This window comes from Danio aesculapii, chromosome 17 (genome assembly GCF_903798145.1).
Source record: "Danio aesculapii chromosome 17, fDanAes4.1, whole genome shotgun sequence".
In the NCBI taxonomy this organism is placed as follows: Eukaryota; Metazoa; Chordata; class Actinopteri; order Cypriniformes; family Danionidae; genus Danio; species Danio aesculapii.
In genome coordinates, this window is record NC_079451.1 from 21,532,426 (window position 1) to 21,558,263 (window position 25,838).

The window sequence follows — 25,838 nt, forward strand, 5'->3', positions numbered from 1 at the left end:
AACAGCTTCCGCGTGGTGGGAGTCAAACTGCAGGACCAGCAGGTGAGAAATGAGCATGGCACAACATCACAGAGAGAAGAGAGTGTGTGATATGATCTTACTGTACACAGCAGGATGGAAAATAACCTGAAAGTGTGACCAGTGAAAGTGTGACCAGTGCTCAAGCATACTAGTTTTTTGCCTGTTAGAGTTCAATACAGGCATCAGAAGTCGTCACCTTGAGGCAGATCTTCATTTGTGTGTGATAGAGGAAATCCTGGTGCTGTTTTGACCCCTTTACGATTTTAAAAGCTCTTCATGACTTATAAAATACCATCATATACAGTCTTATATAAAAATTTGGGCACCCCTCTGTGGCTGCATAATAATGTGCTCTTTCTTTATAAGAGAAGATCGCAGTGAAATGCCATTCGGTTTCTAGAGAAAGCTGGTTAATGTCATGTTTTTCAGACAGAAATACATAGTGTAGCAGTATTGAGATGTGTGAAATTAAATTGAAACTGAAAAGAAGGCTGTGCAGAAGTTTAGGCTCCTATTTTGTGTGGATTTCAAAACCTGTATACAGTTAATGCTGGTTGATTACAACATTAAATTGATTGTAGTAACTTGAGTAACAATCCCAACACCGGTGCAACCAATCATGAAAAAAAATATCTAAGATGGTTGATTGCTAGTTGTGCTTCTCATTATTGTGAACCTGAAAGTAGCAACATGGGAACCTCAAAAGAACGTCCTAATGACCTAAAAACTAGGATAATTCACCAACATGAATTAGGAGAAGGATGCAAAGAGCTTTAACAAAGGTTTAGAGTCTCCATCTCCACAGTAAGAAATATAATAAGAAAATGGAAGGCCACAGGAACAGTTCTTGTGAAGAAAAGATGTGCTAGATCAAGAAAAATATCTGAAAGGCAAAGAATGGTTAGAATGGTCACAGACAAAACACAGACCACCGCCAAAGAGCTTCTGGAACATCTTGCTGCTAATAATGTCATTGTTCATCGTTCCATAGTTCAGCACACTCTTCAAAAATAGCAGGATGGAAGGTGATGCAGAAGAAGCCTTTTCTGCATTCTGCCAACAAGAAGAGTCGTTTGAGGTTCATCTGGACAAGCCTGAATCATTTTGGAAAAACATACTGTGGACAGATGACACAATTGTAGGCACTTTGCATGGCGGAAAAAGAACACAGCATTTCAAGAGAAGAACATGCTCCCTACTGTAAAATATGGTGGGGGTTCCATCATTCTGTGAGGATGTGTGGCAATCACTAGCACTAGAAAGCTTATCAGAGTTAAAGATTGCATGGATTCTACCCAATGTAAGCAGATTCTGAAGAATAATGTTCAGAAATCAGTCAAGAGGCTGAAGTTACGGCAGGGTCAGATGTTTCAGCAGGACAATGACCCAAAGCACAGTTCCAGATCTACCAAGGAATTCATGCTCAGACACTATACAATGTTCTAGAATGGCCATCCCAGTCCCCAGACTTGAACATCATCGAAAATACATGAATTTATTTGAAAAAGGCTTTTCATGCTTGGCACCCATCAAACCTGACTGAACTGGAGAAATTGTGCAAGGAAGAATGGTCCAAAATGTCTTCAGCAACAATTCCGGCACTGATCCTTAATTATAAGAAGCGTTTACGGGCTGTTATTTCAGCAAAAGGTGGCTGTACAAAAGATTGATGACGTTAGGGGTGGCTAAATCTTTGCACCTCTCTGTTCTTGTTATAGCTTTAATTGCATCTGTTGATTAAATAAATGTTGGGTCAACTGAAATGTTGCCTTTTCCCTAAGGTATAAAATATATCCAATTGAAATTGCTGATTTGAAAGGCCAGCAGGCAATGGCTTGCAATTCTGAAAATTATCAGGGGTGCCCAAACTTTTGCATAAGACTGTACATTAAATTAATTTTGCCCAGAAATACTGTTTACTTATTGGATTAGATTAGAAAGATTTGACATAACACACCCTTCTTATTCTTATTGAATTACAAAAATTCTGCTAAGTCTGTTAGCAATTTGAAAAGTGTCACTGCAAAGTTTATGGATAAAGAGTTTTAAGACAGCTGTAGTCTTTAATCTTTTCAAACACGTCATTAATTCTGTATAGTAATCAAAAATAAAACAATTCTGTATAGCAATCAAAATGGAGTAAAGCACCTTTAGAATTCAATTCAATGACTCAGATTAACATTGTATAAATTGTTATTTGTCATTGAACCATTCATTCAGGTGATTCAATAAAAACGTTTTATGAATAAGTCAATAAGTCATTCATTGAAGAGATTCATTCAAAAATGCTGATTCATCCATTAATGAAACTGGTCAAGTGCTTAAGAACAGTCATAGAGTTATAAATTCAAGAGATTCATTTAAAAAAGGTGATTCATCCATAAATGAAACTGGTCAAGGTCAAGTGCTTAAGAACAGTCATAGAGTTATTAATTCAAGAGATTCATTTTAAAAAGGTGATTCATCCATTAATGAATTTGGTCAAGGTCAAGTGCTTAAGAACAGTCATAGAGTTATTAATTTAAGAGATTCACTTAAAAAAAGGTGATTCATTCATTAATGAAACTGGTCAAGGTCAAGTGCTTAAGAACAGTCATAGAGTTATTAATTCAAGAGATTCATTTTAAAAAGGTGATTCATCCATTAATGAATTTGGTCAAGGTCAAGTGCTTAAGAACAGTCATAGAGTTATTAATTCAGGAGATTCATTTAAAAAAGGTGATTCATCCATTAATGAAACTGGTCAAGGTCAAGTGCTTAAGAACAGTCATGTAGTTATTAATTCAAGAGGTTCATTTAAAAAAGGTGATTCATCCATTAATGAAACTGGTCAAGGTCAAGTGCTTAGGAACAGTCATAGAGTTATTGATTCAAGAGATTCATTCAAAAACGCTGATTCATTCAGTTATGAAACTGGAGAAGCCTTTAAGTGTGAGTCACTAAATCATTCATTCAAAAGAATCATTCAGAAATGCTAATTCATCTACTAAAGAAGGAAGTGAACATGTTATGAGTGAGTCATTGAATCATTCATTAATTGATTCATTCAAAAATGCTAATAAAGCCAGTATTACAACTAGTAAAGTCTACTATGAGTGCATGAATCAATTAATCATTCTTTCAATTGAATTGTTTTTAAATAATTCCTTTAAATGAAAAATATTTGTTTGACTTTATCAGTTAACATTTGATCAGAATCTCTAGGAAACTGCACATTATTTTTTATTAGTTGTCTATTCAGAATCTTGCTTAAACAAATAAATATGATTGTCAGTTCATTCAGACGTTATTACACATGATGTCATGTTTGAAATAGGGTTGGTTTTAAAATATTATTTCTGTAGAAGTATGATGGATATGAGTACTTGAAAAGTTTGATGACAGGAAGAATGTTACAGATGCAGATATGTAAGTGCATTTTTCCACTCTTCCAGGTCGTTATAAACTACTCCATTGTGAAGGGTCTGAAATATAACCAGGCCACACCAACTTTCCACCAATGGCGTGATGCACGGCAAGTTTACGGGCTGAACTTTGCCAGCAAAGAGGAGGCCACCACCTTCTCCACTGCCATGCTGTTTGCGCTCAATGTCCTGGGCTCTCAGGATGCAGGTAATTTTTACATAACCCTGTTTTTTCCCCTACCTCTCCGCCACACGCATTACTGTTATGTGGAGTTATTTTATTATGTATCCCCAAATATCACACCGCTACATTATATAATCAATCAATTCAATATGTCCATCTGATATTGATTATTTAGAGTTTTTCATAGTAATTAATGGATCAAAGCAGATTTACAAAAGGTGCACATTATTACATTACAATAAGAATCAGAAATGTATGGTTATTAGTTACCATAACATAAAGTGACATAAAGTTTGATTTACACCTAAATTACAATTAAATATTATAAATAATCCATCTGCGGATAATTATACAGCAGCCAACATTTAAAGTGGATCAAAACCTTTCAGCAAACACCCATTCTTGTCTTAGGACAATTCTGCAAAACATTTTTGATCCACTTGACTGCTATACACTAACTCATAGTCAGAAAATGTTGTTGTTTGGGTTCGTTTGAGTCCCTCAAGTGTACTATAACTCTTATTTAAGAACAGCACTCGAGCCTCTCTGGTTTCAGCCTGCTGCTACTTATAAGACGTATGTGAAGGGGGGCTTGTCTGCCATTGGTGCTCAGCCTTGGTTAAAATACCCATGGAGCCAAACAGTCTCAGTGTTTCTGGCTTTCCGGGGTAGGCATATTGGACATGTTGTTAGAAGTGCAGCATGCAGAGAAGAAGAGAGAAGCTGCTGTTTACCTGCTTGAAGTCACAAACTCCTGACTGTTATTACCGCTTCTCACCTGCTAGAGGAGCTCAAAGTGCACCATTGTAGATATCTGAGGCTAGATTTGCTGGCACCTGAGCGGGGCGTGGAACGATGCTTGGGCTGGAGTTTTCCCCAGGGCCGAACCGCAGGATCAGCTCAACTGTAATAAAGCTCAGCAGTGAGTATTGTTTATGGGAAGTGTGTTAATAATGGGTTGCGAAGGCAAGGATGGGCTTTCGTTGGGGGTTTTGATGGAGGATGTGGTTGTGGAAGCTGAGCGGTGGTTGCCGGTCAGTAGCTTTTGACAAGGCGTGTGTTGTATGCGGGTTTGGGAAGTCCAGTGTGTTTGTCGGGACTATTTCTGAGGAGTTATCATTAGTGCTTGGCTGATTTGGGTTGTTTGTTTGGCTGCCACATTTATTTTGACATATCATGATGTTAATATTGCTAGTTTGATTTATTACTGAGTTTTACAGTTGGAAGCAACATTTTTTTGTAATGTGTAAAAATGTAGATTTTTACAGCGCCCATGTTACATGTTATATCTTCCTTTTGTATTATTAACAACAACAGCATCTTATAGCATAATTATACAGTTGAAGTCAGAATTATTAGCCCCCCTGAATTATTAGCCCCCCTGTTTATTTTTTTCCCCAATTTCCTTTTAATGGAGAGAAGATTTTCTCAACACATTTCTAAACATAATAGTTTTAATAACTCATTACTAATAACTGATTTATTTTATCTCTGCCATGATGACAGTAAATAATATTTTACTAGATATTTTTCATGACACTTCTATACACTTCTGTATACTTCTGACATTTAAAGCCTTAACTAGGTTAATTAGGTTAACTAGGCAGGTTAGGGTAATTAGGCAAGTTATTGTATAACGATGTTTTTTTCTGTAGATTATTGGGAAAAAATATATAGCTTAAAGGGGCTAATAATATTGACCCCTAAAATGGTTTTGAAAAAATTCAAAACTGCTTTTATTCTAGCCAAAATAAAACAAATAAGACATTCTCCAGAAGAAAAAATATTATCAGACATACTGTGAAAATTTCCTTGCTCTGTTAAACATCATTTGGGAAATATTAGAAAAGGAAAAACAAATTCAAAGGGGGGCTAATAATTCTGACTTCAACTGTATGCAATTAATTCAAAACCAAAGTGTTTCCTAACTTACTTTACACAAAGCACGTTGTTAATGTTGTTTAAATAAAATCATATAAATTCATATTTTATGATCGTTTAATTTATTTTTTGATTATTTCTCAGATATGCATAAAATTCGGATTAGAACATCAAACATTTTCAGGTTCAAAACAATAATCAAATTTAGCCACATCAAATACTAAAATATACTTATAATAATAACAAGAAAATAAACAAAAATATTAATAATGTTATTTAAAATACTAAAAAATGTATAATTTAATTTAATGAATTGCCCTGCTATTACATGGATGTGCACACAAAACAAAGATTTGAAAAGTAAAAATAATAAAGACATAAAATTCAAAATATATTACTAATATTATATTTAAAAGATTATAATAATATTAAGGGCAGCACGGTGGCGCAGTGGGTAGCACAATTGCCTCACAGCAAGAAGGTTGCTGGTGCGAGCCCCGGCTGGGTCAGTTGACATTTCTGTGTGGAGTTTGCATGTTCTTCCATGTTGGTTTCCTCTGGGTGCTCCGGTTTCCCCCACAAGTCTAAAGACATTCGCTACAGGTGAATTGAATAAACTAAATTGGCTGTAGTGTCTGCGAGTCTGTGGGTGTTTCTCAGTGTTGGGTTATGGCTGGAAAGGCATCCGCTGTGTAAAAAACATGTGCTGGATAAGTTGGTGGTTCATTCCGCTGTGGCGACACCAGATTAATAAAGGGACTAAGCCGAAAAGAAAATGAATGAAAGAATGATAATATTAAATTTAATCATAATAGTGATGATAATAATCATGTAAAATAATTATTAAATTAAATATTAAATAATGGTTAAATAATTAAACAATAATTGTTTTTACTAAGTTATTTCAATAATTATGGGTGACACAGTGGCTCAGTGGTTAGCAGTCGCCTCACAGCAAGAAGGTCATTGGTTTGAATCCCGGCTGCACCAGTTGGCATTTCTGTGTGTTTCACAGTTTGCATGTTTTCCCCGTGTCCGCATGTTAGCCAGGTGCTCCGGTTTCCCCCACAGTCCAAAGACATGCGCTATACAGTGGGTGAATTGAATAAACTAAATTGGACATAGTGTATGAGTGTGTATGGGTGTTTCCCAGTCCTGGGTTGCAGTTGGAAGGGCATCCGCTGTGTAAAACATTTGCTGGAATAGTTGGCGGTTCATTCCGCTGTGGTGAACCCTGATGAATAAAGGGACTAAGTCGAAGGAAAATGAATGAATTTTATTATGAATCAGGACTTATTTTTACTTTTAGGTATTTTGACAACATGAACATTCTTTTATTGAAGATATTGTCAGTTTGTTGCTAAATAATTTGTTATTGGTACTTAAATGTTTTTTATCATTAGCATTTTTATTAATACAAATTGTAACTGTTGATAAATACTGTTATAAGCAAAAACATAATTCTCAACATTGTCTTCAATTTTTAAATCATTGAACGAAAATGTTTCTTATAACAAACAATAATGTAAGAGTGTTTATTCTGTGCAGTTAAAATACAGGTGGAAGAACATTAGTAAAATATTATTTCCAATATAATTAGCTACTAAGGGCAACGCAGTGGCACAGTGGGTAGCACAATCGCCTTAGAGCAAGAAGGTCGCTGGTTCGAGCCTCGGCTGGGTCAGCTGGCATTTCTGTGTGGAGTTTGCATGTTCTCCCCATGTTCCTCCGGGTGCTCCGGTTTCCCCCACAAGTCCAAAAGCATGTGATATAGGTGAATTGGATATGCTAAATTGTCCGTAGTGTTTGTGTGTGTATGGATGTTTCTCAGTGATGGGTTGCGGCTGGAAGGGCATCTGCTGCGTAAAACATGTGCTAAATAAGTTGGTGGTTCATTCCACTGTGGCGACCTCAGATTAATAAAGGAACTAAGCTGAAAAGAAAATGAATGAATGAGTTTGCTACCCAAAACTGAATTTAAGGAATACTTACAATTGCTATATCATTATGATTAAGTAAACTTTTAAAGTGATTAAATGCTTGGTGCATTAGAAAATTAAATGTAAGCAGCAAACAAAAAAAACGAATTAATGAATAAATAAATACATAACTTAACAGTCTGTAAACAAACAAAAAAAATCATAATTAACAATTGTTATTTTAAAGAGCAGGTTTACCTGATCGAACCTTTAAAAGTAGGTTAAACTTTTGTTTTTCTCCTAAGTCGATATTAGCACTACACATTACATTACAGATATTATGTATTCATTATATTATGCAACATTGTATTATAAGGAAAAATGTCAGAGTTTATTAACTAGATGACCAGCGTCATAAACCACTGCAAATATTGACCATATATTTAGTCTCCAAAGATTTCCTCAGAAACGAATCTTGAGATTTGCTCAGCATTTCTCTTCCAAGCTTTTCCCCATATTTCACAGTCACATCCAGAGCTCTGGATTTTACTCTCGAGAGGCTTTTAAAACTAAGAATCCATTAAGTTTATTCAGCATCAGTCACATCAGCCTTTTAATACACTCCAAATGCAGCCATTTATTATCGTGTTAATCTAATAAATCATATTACACTGCCTTAACCTGCAGTAGAGATGTCATATCATTGCTTTGTATGCTTTCTGGAAACACACTGCAGAGTTTAAATGAGATGAAGAATCATGGTTAAATCCAAGGAACACAGAATTATATTTTTTGTTAGTAAATAAATATTTTTACACGCTTCATAAGCTAAACTGTATCCACAAACAGTGGAAGGCACACCAACTGAACACATTTTCAACCTCTTCCTAATCAAACATACCTGAATCAACTCATCAGATAATTAGAAGAGACTACAAAATCTGAAATGAATGGTTCACATAATGGAGACATCCAAAATATGTACTGTTGGTGTGCCTCCAGGGATAGAGTTGAGAAACACTGCTGTAGATCATAAGATGTTTTTGTAGTATTGGTGGAGTCTCATGAAAAGAATGCTATGAGCTCTTTTCTTATATATATATATATATATATATATATATATATATATATATATATATATATATATATATATTTATTATCTGTTTTAATCCAAATAAGCTTGATATTAATGCTTTTGGAGAGTTTGCTGAAAACCAGTGTTGTCTAATTTGTACTTTTAAAAATAAAGCTTCTGAATTGACATCTGTAGGGGCTAAGGCTGCACAATATATGTCAAAATTATCACTATCACGATAATGTCATGAATTATGTTCATTTTATGGATTGGTTGTTTATCTAAATTTGACCAGATTTGATCAAATGGGGTCTTACTATATTCATCACTACTCCAGCAGTTGCTGTTCTGCTATTGGCTGGAGCGGCTCAAAAGTGAACCTTAAGCTGAAAATAGATACTTTAGAGACAAGAGAGTAAAATGACAACAGCCAATCAGAGTCAGAATATCTGTTGAGGTTTTCACTCTTTCAGAGTGTTCATTCATTAATTCATTTTCCTTCGGCTTAGTCCCTTTATTCATCAGGGTTCGCCACAGTGGAATGAACTGCCAACTTATTCAGCATATGTTTTACTCATCGGATGCCCTTCCAGCTGCAACCCATCATTGGGAAACACCCATACACTCTCATTCACACACATACACTACTGACAATTTAGCTTGCCCAGTTCGCCGGAGAAAATCCACACTGGGAACACGGGGAGAACAGGCAAACTTTTCACAGAAACGCCAACTGATCAGCAGGACTCAAACCAGCGACCTTCTTGCTGTGAAGCGACAATGCTAACCACTGAGCCACCGTGTCGTCGTCCTTTCATAATGTTTTAAAGACTAAATGTTTAACCTTTTTTTGTCTGAATTACAGTTAATTAGATCTGAATTTTTTTTTTTACGTTTAATTAATATAATTAAATTAATTATTTAAAAACATTGCTAGTAAAAAATATCTTTTTTCTTGGCAAATATTATATTGTAAGAAATATCGTTATCGCAATGATCAGCAACAGTATTTCATACAACATATTTTTCCTGTATTGTGCAGCCCTAATATGGCCTTAAAACTGGGACTACAAAGAATGGCCATAGTAGTCATTCTGACCAGACTGTACTGAATTGAATTTTTGTCCTTGTCATATTTACGTTGAAATCTTCTATCGAGATTTTAGAATTAAGCTTTGAATGTCTGCCATCAAATTTTATGAAGAGTTTCTTTGTAATATATCCTACAATTTTGTAGATGAGTTTCTAAATTGCCCAGAAGATGCGTATCTCACTTTGTCCCGCAAGCAAGTTTTTTCAACTCAGTATGTTGTTTTGATAGTTTGAAAGACATGTCTGAAAGTTATGTTTTTGTTAGCAGAAAGTTGCTAGGTGACAGAGGCATGCATATTCAAAGGCATGGGAAAGAGTAGTGAATGCTGAAAATATATGCAGTCAATTTGAGCGTAATGGCCATTCAAGGTGAAAATAGCCAGAACGCTTTTTTGTTTTGTAATGTTAATAAGATAACAATGTTAGAATGAAATGTATAGAAAATTAGGAAATGTCAGGGTACTATAGTTAATGGGTTGTATTTTAACAAAGTAATTAAATTGCACCTTTTAAAAGAGGTCAAATCCTTCTAATTCTAGTGTTAAGGGCTACAGCCATATCATCCTGCAGCCCAAGAACGGTTACTCACTGAAGCTAAGCAGGGCTGAGCCTGGTCAGTACCTGAATTGGAGACCACATGGGAAAACTAGGTTGCTGTTGGACGTGGTTTTATTGAGGCCAACGGGGGGCACTCAACCTGTGGTCTGTGTGAGTCCTAATGCCCCAATAAAAGTGAAGGGGACACTATACTGTCAGTTGGTGCCGTCTTTCGGATGAGATGTTAAAATCGAGGTCCCGACTCTCTGTGGTCATTAAAAATCCCACGGCACTTCTCGCTAAGAGTAGGGGTGTAACCTCGGAGTCCTGGCCAAAGTCTCTCAATCGGCCCTTATGATCATGGCCTTCTAATCATCCCCATCTGTCTCTTCTCTCCACCTAAAGCTAGTGTGTGGTGAGCGCACTGGCGCCATTGGCCTGTGGCTGCCGTCGCATTATCCAGGTGAATGCTGCACACTGATGGTAGTGTGGAGAGACCCCCCCTCATGATTGTGAAGCCCTTTGGGTGTATGGCCATACACAATAAATGCACTATATAAATACACATTACATTTTACATTACAAGGGGACTTATTTATAGGAACTAAATGTCTGAAAGTTTGACCTTCAACCAAATAACCGACTGGAGGATGGTGTGAAGCAGTGTTTTTATTGGGTTTTGTTTGTTTAATGGTAATGGAGATAGAACTTATCCAAAAAGATAAGAAAGTATAAGTCTGAAAAGTATAAGTCTCTAGAAAGTATAAGTTGAAAGATAAAAAAGAAGGACTGCATTACTTCTGACCATTTGTAGTGCTACATTATATCGTCAAATGTGAGAAAAGAAGATTGGCACAGACAAAGTATTCCACTGTTTATTCCACAAGACAAAGCATTGCACTTACATTGGCTTTCTCAATGTGTATTCTTAGTAACACTGTTGGTGTTTTATATGACATGCATATGACTATTTATTGTATACTTGCATTACTGCAGTTCCTGTTGTGATGGTATACATCCTGCTTTGAAGTTGGAGCTAATTTAGTAGCTAATTTAGTTCCCCCAAATGGTGAATCAATAACTGAAATTGTTACCAGTTCCTGTGACATGAAGACGGCAAATACACTTCTGCCAGCAGTTCTATAGGAAAAAGTGTGAAAGCCCTTTAAACCCATCAATAGTTCTTTTAAAAATTAGTCAACAAAAAGAATCGTCAGGGAAACAACAAATGTTCTTTGCCAACAAAACAAAACTTATAAACAAATCTTATGGAATCTTCAGATTTAAAAATCTGTTTGTTATTTAATTTAACCTATCTGAACTTTTTTATTGTGTTCAATATACAGTTTAGGTCCCCCTGTTTATTTGTTCCCCAATTTCTGTTTAACGGAGAGAAGATTTTTTCAACACATTTCTAAACATAATAGTTTTAAAAACTCGTTTCTAATAACTGATTTATTTTATCTTTGCCATGATGACAGTAAATAATATTTGACTAGATATTTTTCAAGACACTTCTATACAGCTTAAAGTGACATTTAAAGTCTTAACTAGGTTAATTAGGTTAACTAGGCAGGATAGGGCAAATAGGCAAGTTATTGTATAATGATGGTTTGTTCTGTAGACTATCAAAAAAATACCTTAAAGGGGCTAATAATTTTGACCTTAAAATGGATTTTAAAAAATTCAAAACTGCTTTTATTCTAGCTGAAATAAAACAAATAAGACTTTCTCCAGAAGAAAAAACATTATCAGACATACTGTGAAAATTTCCTTGCTCTTTTAAACATCATTTGCGAAATATTTAAAAAAGAAAAACAATTCAAAGGGGGGCTAATAATTCTGACTTCAACTGTATGTCATGTTTCTTTTCAATATTTAAAGCTTTAGTATTTATATTTATAGGTGTGATGGTAAACATATACTCATGTCTAAAATGTTCAGTATGAGTTTTTCATTTCAGTATGCATTTGTACTGTGTAGTTTTAGCTATCAAACACTTAATTTTAAACTTCTCCCAACATTAAATATTTAATGTTTTTTAGTCTGCGCTAGACATTTTACAGCACATATCTTGTTTAATATGATCAATAAGCTTTTTGTGTTATTACTTTTGATAAATAAGTACTGTTCCTTTTATCAGGAAATTCAAACAAAGTTTCATACTTTTATATACTTATGTACTTATACTTTTATACTTAAAATATACTTTTTGATACAAGGCAGGATGGATCCATGCCTTCATGTTATTGACGCCAAATTCTGACCCTACCATCCGAGTGTCGCAGCAGAAATCAAGACTCATCAGACCATGCAACGTTTTTCCAATCTTCTATAGTCCTGTAGCTCATTCGCTTTAAGGTTCGACGTGTTGTGCATTCAGAGATGCGCTTCTGCATATCTCTGTTGTATCGAGTGGTTATTTGAGTTAATGTCGCCTTTTTATCAGTTGGAACCAGTCTGGCCATTCTCCTCTTACCTCTGGCATCAACAAAGCATCATTTGCACCCACAGAGCTGCCACTGACTGGATATTTTAGGTTTTTCGGACCATTCTCTGTAAACCCTTGAGATGGTTGTGCGTGAAAATCACAGTAGATCAGCAGTTTCTGAAATACTCACCAACAACCATGCCATTTCTTCCCCATTCTGATGCTCGGTTTGAACTGCAGCAGATCGTCTTGACCATGTCCACATGCCTAAATGCTTTGAGCTGCTGCCATGTTATTGGCTGATTAGAAATTTCCGCTAACGAGCAGTTGGCCAGGTGTACCTAATAAAGTGGCCGGTGAGTGTATATTTTAAGCAAACTATAATTACAATTGAAGTTATTTAAAGGCAGAGCTATACTTTGTTTAATAAACCATCGTTTGTTTTGTTGTTTTCTTAGACAATTTTATCAAATAAGGAGCAAATTTATGTTCAGCTTTCCCCCATCTTTACACATAACACATAACTTTACATTTAAAAAATGATGTATTCCGAACCATCATTTTTGTCTAACATTAAACCCCTAGATATATACCATGTGTTATAATGTTCATCAGTGATTTTGGATGAGATGTTATGTGACCACCTGCTGCAGACAGGACCTCAGGTGGATTGCATGTTTACGAGTTCAAGTGAAGCTGCGGTCACACTGGGCTTTTCCTCCCATAGACTTCCATTCATACGCACGTGAATGCGTCAGACCGGAAACGCAGGGTCATGCGTTAAGTTTCGCAGTTCGCTGCAGTGCAAAGTTCAAGCTTGGTGAACTCTGACCTGCGAAATCGCATTATTTGACTGCGTGAGACCAATCGAGGATCAAAACAGGACCTCTCTAGACAGAAATTTAAAACATGGAGCAATCGCTTGCTTTTTAAAATGTCTAATCATCTTGTTTAATCCTGCACCTTTCCACAGCACTGCACGACAGAAATTTGCACACATAAAGCTCGGTGTGACCGTAGCTTAAGAGATGTCAATTGCATGTTACTGCAGATATTCCGATTTTGATTTGCGTTTCCCCCTCTCAGATGTAAAAACAGCATGAGCACTAGCTTTTCAGCTTTGTATGTAGGCATCATTTCATTACACTGAGAGTTATGACAGGGATATTTTTGTACTCTCATTAAAATGTGGATCTCGCAATAATTTGAATGATGTTTTTGGATATGATGTGTGCTCCAGTGAGCTTCAACTCCCATAATCACCTTAAGGACATGGATCATTTCATCATTAAATGTGAAAGCTGAGTCCCACCTGTCATCTGCTTTCTCTGCAGCTTGTTTAGACTCAGATTGAGCCTGCTGACAAGTGCTGGTGTAAAGGTCTCATTTATCATGCTCATTCACTCAGCCTACAAGAACCATTGAAAGAAACCGCATACGTCACTCTCTGGCTTATTAATCACGCAGTACTGTATTTACTGTTTGTTATATAATAAGTAATCCTTCCATGCACTGGAGGAGTTTGTTTTGTTGATGATGATCTATAGTGCTGCCCTGAGGTTTAAATAATGTAATATGGAAAACACAAACTGCTGCATTTATTAGTTTGGCTACTTCTGTTAGTGATTTTTATCGGTTATTATGTTGTTTATTCTCTCCTAGATGGCAGATGGTCATTTTTTCAGTGTTGAAGTAAAGATTTTGAGTGTTAGATTAATGCTGAGACCGCATTGAGACCATGTTTAATGCTTAATTCCTGATGATATTTAAGAGACATCTGAAAAGTTTCCGTGGGCACTTTCTTTAATCCCTTTCTTGTTTAGCTTGTGTTTTTTAAGATGATTTTTGTTGTTGCTGCTGGCTGAATTTGTATTTATTGATGATTATTATTACAGTAATCCAACCAAAATTTTCAAGTTCGTTCACATTAAGACAATTAACTTTATGGTTCGGATGAAATGGAAAATGCTGAGACATTTTTTCCAACTGAGATGGAATATTGAGTAGGGGGCGGAGCTTTCTTTTTGCGTATCCTTACCTCATCGCAAACTAATGGTAAAAGGGTCTGGTTAAGAACATTGTTGCTGAAGATTACGTTTTTTTAGCATAATAAACATTGTAAAAATTGATTTCACACTGACTTTAAAGTTAACTATAAACGCAATAGGGTATATGCAGAGCTAGTGTTTCTTCCCATAGTGATAAACTTTCAGTGAACGGTTAATGTGACTTTTTCAATTTTATACGGTATCTTTTACAGCATCACTGTTGTAATGTAATTAAAATATAATCAATTAAATAAGTTTCAGTGTTCCTTTAGTTGTTCAAACGAGATAAAAAGCCTTTTACAAACACACGCCTGTCAAGATTAGCAGGCTAGCGCAGAAACCTCATGGCATATACTGGGGTAAAATAAATGTTCATATTTTAAAGACGTGGAAAAAATGTCATTTAATGCAGCGCTTCTTTTACAATCTGAGACCCACTTTATATTGTATATCATTCAGCCAGTGGAGATCGTTGATTTTTAAAGAAACAGACCTTAAATGCGTCAATATGTAACGTCAAACAGTTCACCAGAAGCGCTTGACCCAGGTTACTAAAACATTAAAAGTCTTTCCGCATACTTCTGCATATAGCCTATAATAGTTACACCCAACCCATTACACCCAGCACTGATAGCGTTGTCTAGTCTAAGCAAAATTTAAAAGCTGTTTTGTCATCTGCAGCTTTAAATGCTTGAGCTTTGACTGATGATCTGCCTGATGTTTTTATTTTTTTATCATTATCACCACACTAAAATAATCCTGAGAGTATGTTTACATGAAAATTAGGTACTTAAAATGTATAAGTTTTTGTTACTCACACATACAGGTGCTCCCGTTCACATGGATCTGATGAAAATGACTCTGTTTATATATGTTTATTTAATTAATATTTTCACTTGTGCTTTAAAATTTATTTTCAAAATGTCATTATTGCGTAAATGAACTGCCAAATTGCGAACACACCCTGAAAGTGATAGTTATAATTATTGATCTTGAAATGAATTAGCCTGTAAACAACTTGCCTTTAATACACACTGTATATTAAACACTTTTAAAATAATTTCTGCTTCATATTTCAACACAGCTAAATGTCGCTCTTTTTTTCTCCGCTTTCAATTCCATGAGCACCTTTTGAACCTTGTGTATAAACAGTAAGTGTACCGGATCACGGTTGATCGGTGATTCGCACAGATCACAACCCACGGTTCGGAACATATGTGACCTGTGGATTGATAAACTTTTTTATTGGTAGATTAATCGTAAATTTGTTACGATCCCAGAGAGATTGCCTCTCGCGTCATTTCAGTCACATGTATGAAAGCATATATGCTTTCCTGTAAAATCTAATTATAACAGTTGTTGTGGTGGGTTATTCGGGATGTGGTGGGTTTCATTAAAGCTGTTTTCTGTCACTACTTAGCCTGCAATAATGCATTCAGTGTAAGCTGCGCAATTAATCATTAAAAGATCAGGATCTCAACACCCACGCAACATAAATTATAAATGATGGTGGTTTGCATATGTTTATTAATCCTTCGACTCGCTGCATTCAAATCTGAAAACGCAAAAATCAAGAAAGAGATTCAGTCTTTAGTCTTTTGGGATAGTTATAAAGTTACAAACAGTCAAATAACACAGATTTACTGGGATGACAGATTATAGTTTAGATAAAATCACTGATGTTTATAGTAAAGATTTAAATCATCATCATGTGCATTAAGCGACTCTTAAAAATGAAAGTTGTAGGCAGCAATTACATTATTTAACCAATAGGTGGCGAAAACCAGCCATCAAATATATGCCACTGAATAATTCTTCAAAAATGATCCATCTAGCAATGAAACATGAAGTTTTATGATTAAATAACCGAATAATTTATTTAAAATAAGCCTAAAAATAAATATGGGTTGTACAAATAATAATAATTGATTTCTACATTCAGCATCATCAGCAACAGTAGTAGTAACTGTGAATTTTTCACAATGCTGAATTTTTTACAATTTATTTTTATTCAACTGATTATTTCTTCATTTTATTTTTAATAAAGTTACAGGTTTTAACTTCTGTTTGTTAAAACCAAAAGTGTCTTGCAGCGTTGTTTTTGTAATAAATGGAAAGCAAGTGACATTTGTCTCCTCCCCTTTTTGGCTGTTCCAAAAAATGGTCCGATCCATGACAAAAAAAAACATAACGTGATCTGAACCATGAGATTTGTGATCTGTTACACCACTAATAAACAGTTTAACTTTTAATAATGAGTTTTTATAGACCTCATCATACTGAACCGCTTTCTAACTTCCCACCTTATATTCACAGCAGACAGATTTTTGACAGGCTAAACTCAATTGTGTTTGATGATACCTAGCAACCAATGATTATCAAGCGCATTAGATTTGCCCACACAGAGAAGGGCCTTCCTTCTTCCCTTGAGCTTTCCTGCTCCATACTGAGTGCCTGAATGTCATATGACGTAAATAGTCATCTTCTCAGTAACCCGAGAGCCATGTTTACCATTATTAGCTGAGCTCCTTCACACCCTATAACCATTATGGAATGACTGCGCTAAGTCTATAAGTAATGGGGTGTTGGATTTGAGGGCAAATTTTATGTTATTATTTAGTCAAATAAAAATATAAATTCTTGTATGACCTTGGCACAAACATTTTCTATTATTGCTTTTCTTGCTCATTTCTGTAAAGCTGCTCTGACACAATTTGTATTGTGTAAAGGGCTATATAAGAAAAGGATATTCAACTCCTGTTAGAATCACTAATGCTTCTAAATTAATTTCCTACTTAAATCATATTTGCACTGTGTTGTCTGTGAGAGAATTTGCTGGAGCACAAAATTCAGTGCTTAACAGAACTGTGACGTTTTCAGTGCTTCATTAATCTCAGTAGAATTATGTGATTGGTTATTGTACGCTTACTGTAACTTACCACTAAAGAACGTCCTTTTCAGTTCCTGTTCGTGATGGAGGTTTGTGTTGATTAGTCGATATTTCACTATTGATGTCATTACTTTTCTACAGATTCCATAATTTCTTAAGATACTGGAAGTCTTTGGAGGTGAAATTCAAAAACAGTGTTGTGTGTTTGTTTTCTGACTAGTGTGGTAACTTTAGATCAGGGGTGCCCGAACCTTTTCTTAAGTAGGGCCAAAATCCAAACCTGATTGAGGCTAGTGGGCCGAAGGTAAATATAGTTGCTATGGGTCATTTCCTGGTTTATTTAATAATAATAATAATAATAATAATAATAATAATAATACATTTTATTTATAATGCGCTTTTCTCAGTCCCGAAGCGCTAACAGGCATACAAGGCAAACAAAGCAGAACAATAAAAACAGTCAAAAAATAAAAAGACCACAATAAAATATGAACGATTCAATACAATTGGATGATAAAATTAACAAAAATAATCAATCTAAGTTAAAAGCAATGGTAAAAAGGTGAGTCTTAAAACTCAGTTGTTTTAGTTTCTTAAAACATTCCAGAGAAACAGCATTCCTGATGCTGGTGGATAGGCCATTCCATAACCTAGGCGCACTGTACGAAAAAGCACGACCACCCATAGGCTTCAGTTTACAGCGTGGCTGATACAGCAAGATTGCAGATCTGAAGAACGAAGACTGCGGGTGGGAGTGGCCAGAGTTACCAGGTCACAAATGTAGTCAGGTCTTATGTTCAAACATAATGTTTTGAAATGACTAGAAAACATTGCTTTATATTAACTAATACAGCTTTTTACATTTAGTAATGAACTTATTACAATAAAAACAAAATAATCACATTTAAAACAGAATTACACTCGTTTTTGCCTTGATTTGCTTTCCGATGTCTTCTGCATAGTTCTCTATCTGTCGAGTGACTGTGTTTACATTTTTAAAAATCTGCTTTGCTTACAACATTTAATTCAAACATTTCAGTCTGCTTTTTTGTAGCTCAGCCACAAAAAAAAAACAACAAAAAAGATGATGTCAATTTAGAAATCATGATCTCTGTGTTAAAGGCCTTCACCCCAACGTTCTCCATCATACTCACTTGTCCTCTCAGATGCAATGGTGGACCAAATCAAAGGTTACAATAGGCCAACTTTAGCCCACGGGCCCTACTTTAGGCATCTCTGCCTTAGACCTATCAAAACGGATTGAGCAGACCAATCAAAGCAGAGTACCGTAGGTCTTAGGAAAGGTGAGGGTTTGAAAGGATTGTTTTTCCACATTATAAGTAGAAAAACTGACAAAAGAACAACAAAACAGACCTTAAAGGAACCATTAAATCAGCACAATTGGGGGATTTTAGGGTAACCTAAATTCAGACTGCATGATTTTAGCCCTGATTTTGACTCGCCGAAAGGTTTTGAGAAATCGCCGACAAATGCCTGAAGTCACAGGCAAATCGGTGCTCGTTCACGTGAATAACAATCACACAGTGTGAACTATCAAAGACGCGATCTGATCTGAGAGAATCACAAATGAGTCGCCGACACCTGTCAGATATTTGGTATACTAAATATCTGGAGCTGTCGGCGATTCAAAATCATGTAGTGTGAAATATGTTCTGATTGAAAATAACATCGCTGATTACCTACAGCCAATGAGAGAGCAGCATCCACTAGTGTGGGTACCTGCAGGCCAACGGGAGGTTGGGGGAGAAGTTAAAAGCGCTCATTTTCAGTTTATTTGGAAGAAATGGAGGAAAAACTAGAGTAAATTTGGCAGGAGCACCGTATCTGTTTGACATGTCATTTGAGCAATACCACAACCGGGTCAAAAAAAGGAGAACTTGCTAATTCTCTTCAAAAACCAAGTAAGCAAAAGAAGTAAATTTTCTATCGCACTAAAGCCTTCTTTTTTCATTATGTAGTTAATAACGAAAGATAAACTACGTGACCTCATGTTGTTTCCATGTCACTTCTCGTGTGTGTTTGGTTGTGAGATGTAGTTTGGACAAAGTTGTCTGTGATTCTTTTTATTTTAAAGTCATGCAGCGTGAAACCCCCATTCGCCGATCCATCCTACAATGTAAACACAGGACAGATGGAACACTACCCCGGATAGTCATGCAGTGTGAAAACATCCATCACATGACTACTTTGAAAATCATGCAGTTTGAATTCGGCATTAGTCCTTTATTTACCAGGGGTTGTCAAAGCGGAATGAACCACCAACTATTCCGGCATATATTTAAGCAATGGAAGGTTTTCTAACCCCAACCCAGTACTGGGAAAGGTCCTGATAGACAGTTATATTTAAACATTTTTCTTCTTTTTCTTCAGGTCCAGGAGCACATCGTCAGAATGGACCGGTGACAGATGATGGCGAGGCTCAAAGGAGGTGCGAACAGTCTCTGATGACATTTGCTTTTTTTTTGAGACATCTGTCATACTTTTATCAAGCTTTAAAACATTGAGCAGTGGCCTGAATTACAGACTACTCCTATTTTTTGGGGTTATATAACGCTGTTTTCTGACTCCCTTGAAATGTTCGGTTTCTCTGTGACACTATATATACATATACAGTGGCTCAACAAATGACATGAGTTTGCAAGACTTTCTACAAGCCAATCGGAAGTGTTTATGAAATTAGTTTATATGAATTGGATGAATTGAATGCGAATGTTTTAAGCTTTAAAACTTTTCACATATTTGCTGTCATGAAGATTGTCATGACTGCTGTCAAACCATGGCATGTTGAGATTAGATTGCGCCCTCTAGTGGTCAGATGTCAAGCAGCAGTCTGACATTTTTAAACTCATTAGAGCTTTGTTTGAATGCTCATTAGAGCGATGTTTGAAATAGTGAATGTGAGATCAGGTAAACAAAAAGCTTAGTCATCTTGCTTAATATTTGACACTGATCATATTTACCCAGGGTTATCAATTAATTCTGCACATTCATAAACTGATGTTTCACACTGTACACTACTAAACACTGGGTTAACATACTTTTTTGATCATTTGCTGTGTGTGTCAGTGTCATTGATTGGATAAATCCAGCAAATGATGAGTAGTATAATATCAATTCATTTGTATGATTTGTGTATATATATATATATATATATATATATATATATATATATATATATATATGTATATATATATATATATATATATATATACGATTTGTTAATAGCTGTTGCACTATCAATTTTATGAATTGACTGTTTGGACTATAAATCTTTCCACTGAAATAAATATTACAGTTATATCACTGCATCATTTTACATGGTACATGTTTAAGTTAAAACTGAAAAAAGTACCATTTCAATTCTTCTTCTAAATTACAGGTGAGAAAACGTTCATCTACTTATGGTGAAATAGGGTTAAACACAGTGTGAAAAGAAATTAATTCAATATCATGTGTGAATGTGAGCTTAAGTGTAAACATCAATGTAAACTTTGCAATGAGCATGCCAGTAAGCAGAACATACAAAGAACTGAGAGATAAGTCATTTTGCCCAACTTTAACACAAGTTAATGTTTATTTCTAGGCAAATGATGGACCAGCATCAGATGCAGATGGAAAGGGAACGACGAACATCTGGTTCTGCAGGTAGACTAAAGATGCTGCACCCCTGTGCAGTATGATATCAGACTACATACTCCCAAATACACACACACAACCACTCAGAGAATAACCCTACAGGCTTCATAGTCTGCTGAAGTGTTAACATTGAGGAATATCTAATTCTCTGGCCACAAAACAGATCCCCTGTCCAACAGTACACACTGTCCATCCTCTCTCATAAACACATGCTCTCTTTCTGTTTCTGCTTAAGCATTTATCAGTTCAGCTGAGATAGCCATCTTTCATATTTGTTTTGGTGAATCTCATGAAACATGTTAAATACATGTTGAAATCATATTTCTTCCTCAAAAGAACAAAGGAATTGTTTAGCAACCTAAAACTTCTTCGTTTCTTTTAGAAATTTAGCGGTTTTTCTGGATTTACTGGATTTGTTTGGTATGGGTTTGACTAAATTATGAATATTTCAGAGTACTTGACAATTACCTTTAAGAATAACTATAAAAAATGGTCACAAATTAAACAATGATTATGAATAATGGTTTGAATAATGAATAAACAGTTTTTGTGAGATTCACCTGTTTGCAAGGCATATGATGTGACATGCTTTTAAAAAACAAGTCATATATTTTGCTCATATTTCATCTTTTTGAGTTTCCTTTGTACACTTTGATGCCTGATTTTCATCACTCTCACGTTTCTCTCTTTTTGTTTGTCATTTGTGTTGAACCGTTTTGTCTCTTTCTCTGTTTCTCAGTCTCCACCCTTCAGTTTAAAGTGTCAGCATGTGCCTCTCAGTCCGAAACCGCTCTGCATGACCTCAGACAATATCGGGCTAACACTCTTCCCCCTTCCTATGCTCACCTTAACCCTGCTGCATCCGCCCACACCACCACCCCTCCCCTCCAGGAGGGTGGTTACCACATGGTGGACTCGCCTCAAAAAAAGGCCCAGCAGCTTTCCCAGCTATCCACCTCTCTGGCTTCTGCTTTCTCCCCTGTGCAGCAAGGGGTGGTCCCTCCACCTCGCAACATCAAACAAATCCCTCTTTCCCCTCCGACATCCCAGCAGGACCTCAAACACGCCACTTGGTCCTCTGCCCATATGTATACCCCCTTACCCACTGCATCGCCCCCAGTTGTGATGGCAATCAAGCAACCTGGCCTGCCTGTCGCCCTTCCCCTGCCACCCCTAAATAACGGCCCCAAAGCTCCCTCTAATACATCCCACCTGGACCCAATAACGCACCTCCAGCAGTCGTCCAATGGCCAGGCGGAGGAGTGTTACCCGTATCAAAGCCCTTCTGGAGGTCCTCTGCACCCACATTATCCCATTCAAGAATCGTCCTGCCCCCTTCCACCTCTCATTGGCCAGCCAGTCCAAGGCCCCGGCCTCCACCCACAGCAGCTATACCAGACCACACCCCCTTTTGAAACCACGCCCACCTCTCACACTACGCCCAAGACGTCTCCCTCACCAGTTTATCAGAATGCAGCAGCGGCCAGCAGTAAGTATTTCAGCTGTCCCAATTAGCAGTTTCTTCGTAAGACTTTCACACATCGTTTCAGTTTAACTGAGCCGATGATATGCTGATCTCCAAAGGGAACAGGACAGTCTTTGTATTAAAATCATATGCAAATACTGGCCTGTCTGCATTGTTAGGGATGCTGTTGACTTTAGTATGTGTCATGCTGCAGAATCACAGAAGGTAATTCAAAGTTGCTGTCATTCTTTACTTGAATAAAAGAAGGATGATTTAAGATTTTTTAAGTAAACATCCATGTACATTGCAGCGATGTTCATGTGTGTTTGCTCAAAATGATTTGTTAAGAGTTGCGTCACACTTCACACTAATCCCAGGTTTCATGTTTGATCCTATTGGCTTTTTCTCTTTGAATGAAGCAGTTTTAAAGGGGTGGTCCACTACGATATCATATTTTAAACTTTAGTTGATTTGTAATGTAGCTGTGTGGACATAAACAACATCTCTGAATGTAAGACGTTCAAAGTTCAATGCAAAGGGAGACATTGGCTTTTACAGAGTTAACTTAAGAGTTAACGTGGCCAAAAGCGGTGTAATGTTATAGCAGAGAAAGCTAAAATGCCATCCTAATGCTGCTATTTCCGCAGAGCTTCTTCTGTTTCTGTATTTGGGCTTCCAAAGGACACGACACAAAGAAAGAAATGCTTACAATTTAATTTTTATTATGTTTCAGAGAAATCTAAAAAATATGTAGCTAGCATTTGACAAAGGACAGCTTCCAGAATCTCTCGCAGTTCAGTGCTAGATTCGGCTAAAAACTCGGAGCAGCTCCAACCATAATAGACAAAGCTGTGGATTGTGAGCCACAACCTGTAAGTATTTTTATTTGTTAAAATTGATCCATTACATGCACAGTTTCTAGTGTTAACATTATGTTGTAGCAAGGACGTTAACAAGGATGTAAACAACAGGAAATGCCATTTTGGCACCGCCAACAATTTAGCTACAAATTTATATTTATCCGTCAAATTCTTGTAAACACCCACAATCTTTACCAGCACTGCAGTGTCTCTCTATACGGCCGCTTTCCCTGCGTTCTACATCTAAAATAACTAACTCGCAAAAGATATGTGAACGTTTTATATTACTTACACATGCTTATTCCAAATATATATGAAAGACACTTGTCTGATTCAAGCACAAACTGATACGGCTAACAGCTACTGACAGTATTTACACAGCCCAAAAGCGCATGCTTGTAGGGGTGTCACGCTTTTCCTGGTGGCATGGAGCCAATCCGTGATTGATAGCACATTATGTTAGCTGACCAGTCAGAGCCTCTTGAGAGCGGGCCTTTCGGAAATATGACAGTCATTTTCATGTTAGCAAAAGTAGCTGTATATAATCAAAGTAAGATTTATGAAAAAATAACGTGATTTTTTTTACAAATGAAGCATGAGCACACACTGCTTTTTATCTTATAAACACAACTAAGCCTTAAAATTACACTCTGGACCACCCCTTTATGTCCACATGGACTGGAAGATTCTGAGACTTATTTCAGCGTGTTGTTATTCACTCATAGCAAACTAATGGTAAGAGGTGTCAACCTGATTTCACCAAGTAGGACATGTTCCTGGGTTAACATCTATGTTAATCCTGGAACAACATTCCCATCAGCAAACCAGAATTAAGTGACACATTTACCGTTTATGTTAAGTTTAGGCTTACGGTTGGGTTTATGCAAAAAAAAATTCTGGTTGCCTTAATATTTTAAGCTAAATCAAATTAACTTTATGAGTCCATTGAACTTATATTATGTTAAATTGGCTTAAAACAGCTTGTGTAACTTAGAAATTAAGTTAGGTATTTAAATAAGTTAGAACATGACTAACTTAGTTCAATAAGTTACAATGACCTAAAAACATATGCTGTCGGGACTAATTGATCATATTTTTTTTTTTACAGTGTACTGTACATAAGTGTTATCCAACTATTATTCCTCTCTGATTTTGGGGGAAAATGATAGTTATGGTTAAATTTAAAGGTAGGGAACAGGTATGAACAAAAATGATGTTTTTCGTGCTTGGCCAAATCATTACATGCTGGTAGGGGCAAGAATATTGCGGCAGAAGCCATCAAACTGATGTCAACACAAGCGCCAACACTCCAAATGCAGAAACAAATGGTCAGATTTTGATTGAAGATTACCAAAACTTTTTACCACAAAAACCACCTACTCTCCTAAAGTAATTTCTCAATATTTAAAATGAAAGCTCAGAAAAAGGCCATAGATACAGAGGCCCATAGACCTTGCAGCACTCAATGTTCATTGATCTTGAACATCTACTTTGCAAATTTGAATGCTTGGTTTTCTCTGATCTGTTGTAATGCAAATCCAGGCAGTTTGTCACTAAGATAACACTATCTAGCTGGCTAACATGGATGAGGCTTTGTCAAATTTGCATAATGCCTTGGAGTATGTAAGAACTAAAAAGTAATTGGTAATGTTTTGCATTCTATGCATTTTTTTTCTGGAAAAAGTGTTTATAAATTTACAAAATGATTTTGTATAGAAAATATACATCACCATGCAGATGTTTTGGGGCTTTTCGTCCATAAAGATTTTCTTATTCTCTCCAAGGCTGTACTTATTTGATCAAAAATACAGTACAAAAAATTATTTGTAAATTATTATTACTGTTATATAATATATAAAATACTGTAATCTCGTTCTGTGAAAGATTCACTTTCAGCAGTCATTACTTAAGTCTTCAATAGCTATGTTTTAATCCACCTATTTTTATGTGCATTTTGGGTATGCGCATAAAAACGGTTGATGGAAACGCCAAGATGCGCATCAATTTTGAAAATGTGCATTAAATACATATACGCATACCTGAGTAAGATGCACTTTTTATTTGATAAGAAATGTTCATACACTACGATGGAAACATGTTTACTGAACAAATTCCAGTATGCGCATTAAAAAGTCATGCGGTTTTGTTATAAGAGATCATGTAATGATACATCTGATGAAACGTCTGAAATGTTGTTTTGGTCATTCTAAGATGCTTTAACCAGTTCAGTATTACTTTTATTATATTATTAATTACCTCCAGAACTGTCAAGAGCATCTGTGCTCTGCATCTCATGCCTTTAAACACCACCACGCATTCACTGCGTGTCAGCATTGTCTTCTGAGGCGCAAGTAATTTAATAAATAATGAAATG

General features: G+C 36.1%; 1 protein-coding gene across 7 annotated transcripts in view; it reads left to right on the forward strand.

Moving 5' to 3' along the window:
- The window catches only part of evla (Enah/Vasp-like a), a 69,179-nt gene that overhangs the window by 35,700 nt on the left and 7,641 nt on the right, over positions 1-25,838 (forward strand). For 4 of the 7 annotated variants that reach the window (XM_056476507.1, XM_056476503.1, XM_056476504.1 and 1 more), the window contains exons 2-6: positions 1-42; positions 3,456-3,633; positions 19,874-19,931; positions 21,087-21,148; positions 21,879-22,628. The exon at positions 1-42 is cut by the window's left edge and continues 127 nt beyond it. In XM_056476507.1, coding sequence (XP_056332482.1) covers positions 1-42; positions 3,456-3,633; positions 19,874-19,931; positions 21,087-21,148; positions 21,879-22,628 — 1,090 coding nt within the window. Of the gene's footprint in view, positions 43-3,455; positions 3,634-4,221; positions 4,532-19,873; positions 19,932-21,086; positions 21,149-21,878; positions 22,629-25,838 lie in introns of those variants that run through there. The other 3 variants (XM_056476509.1, XM_056476510.1, XM_056476508.1) reach the window with 2 other exon arrangements.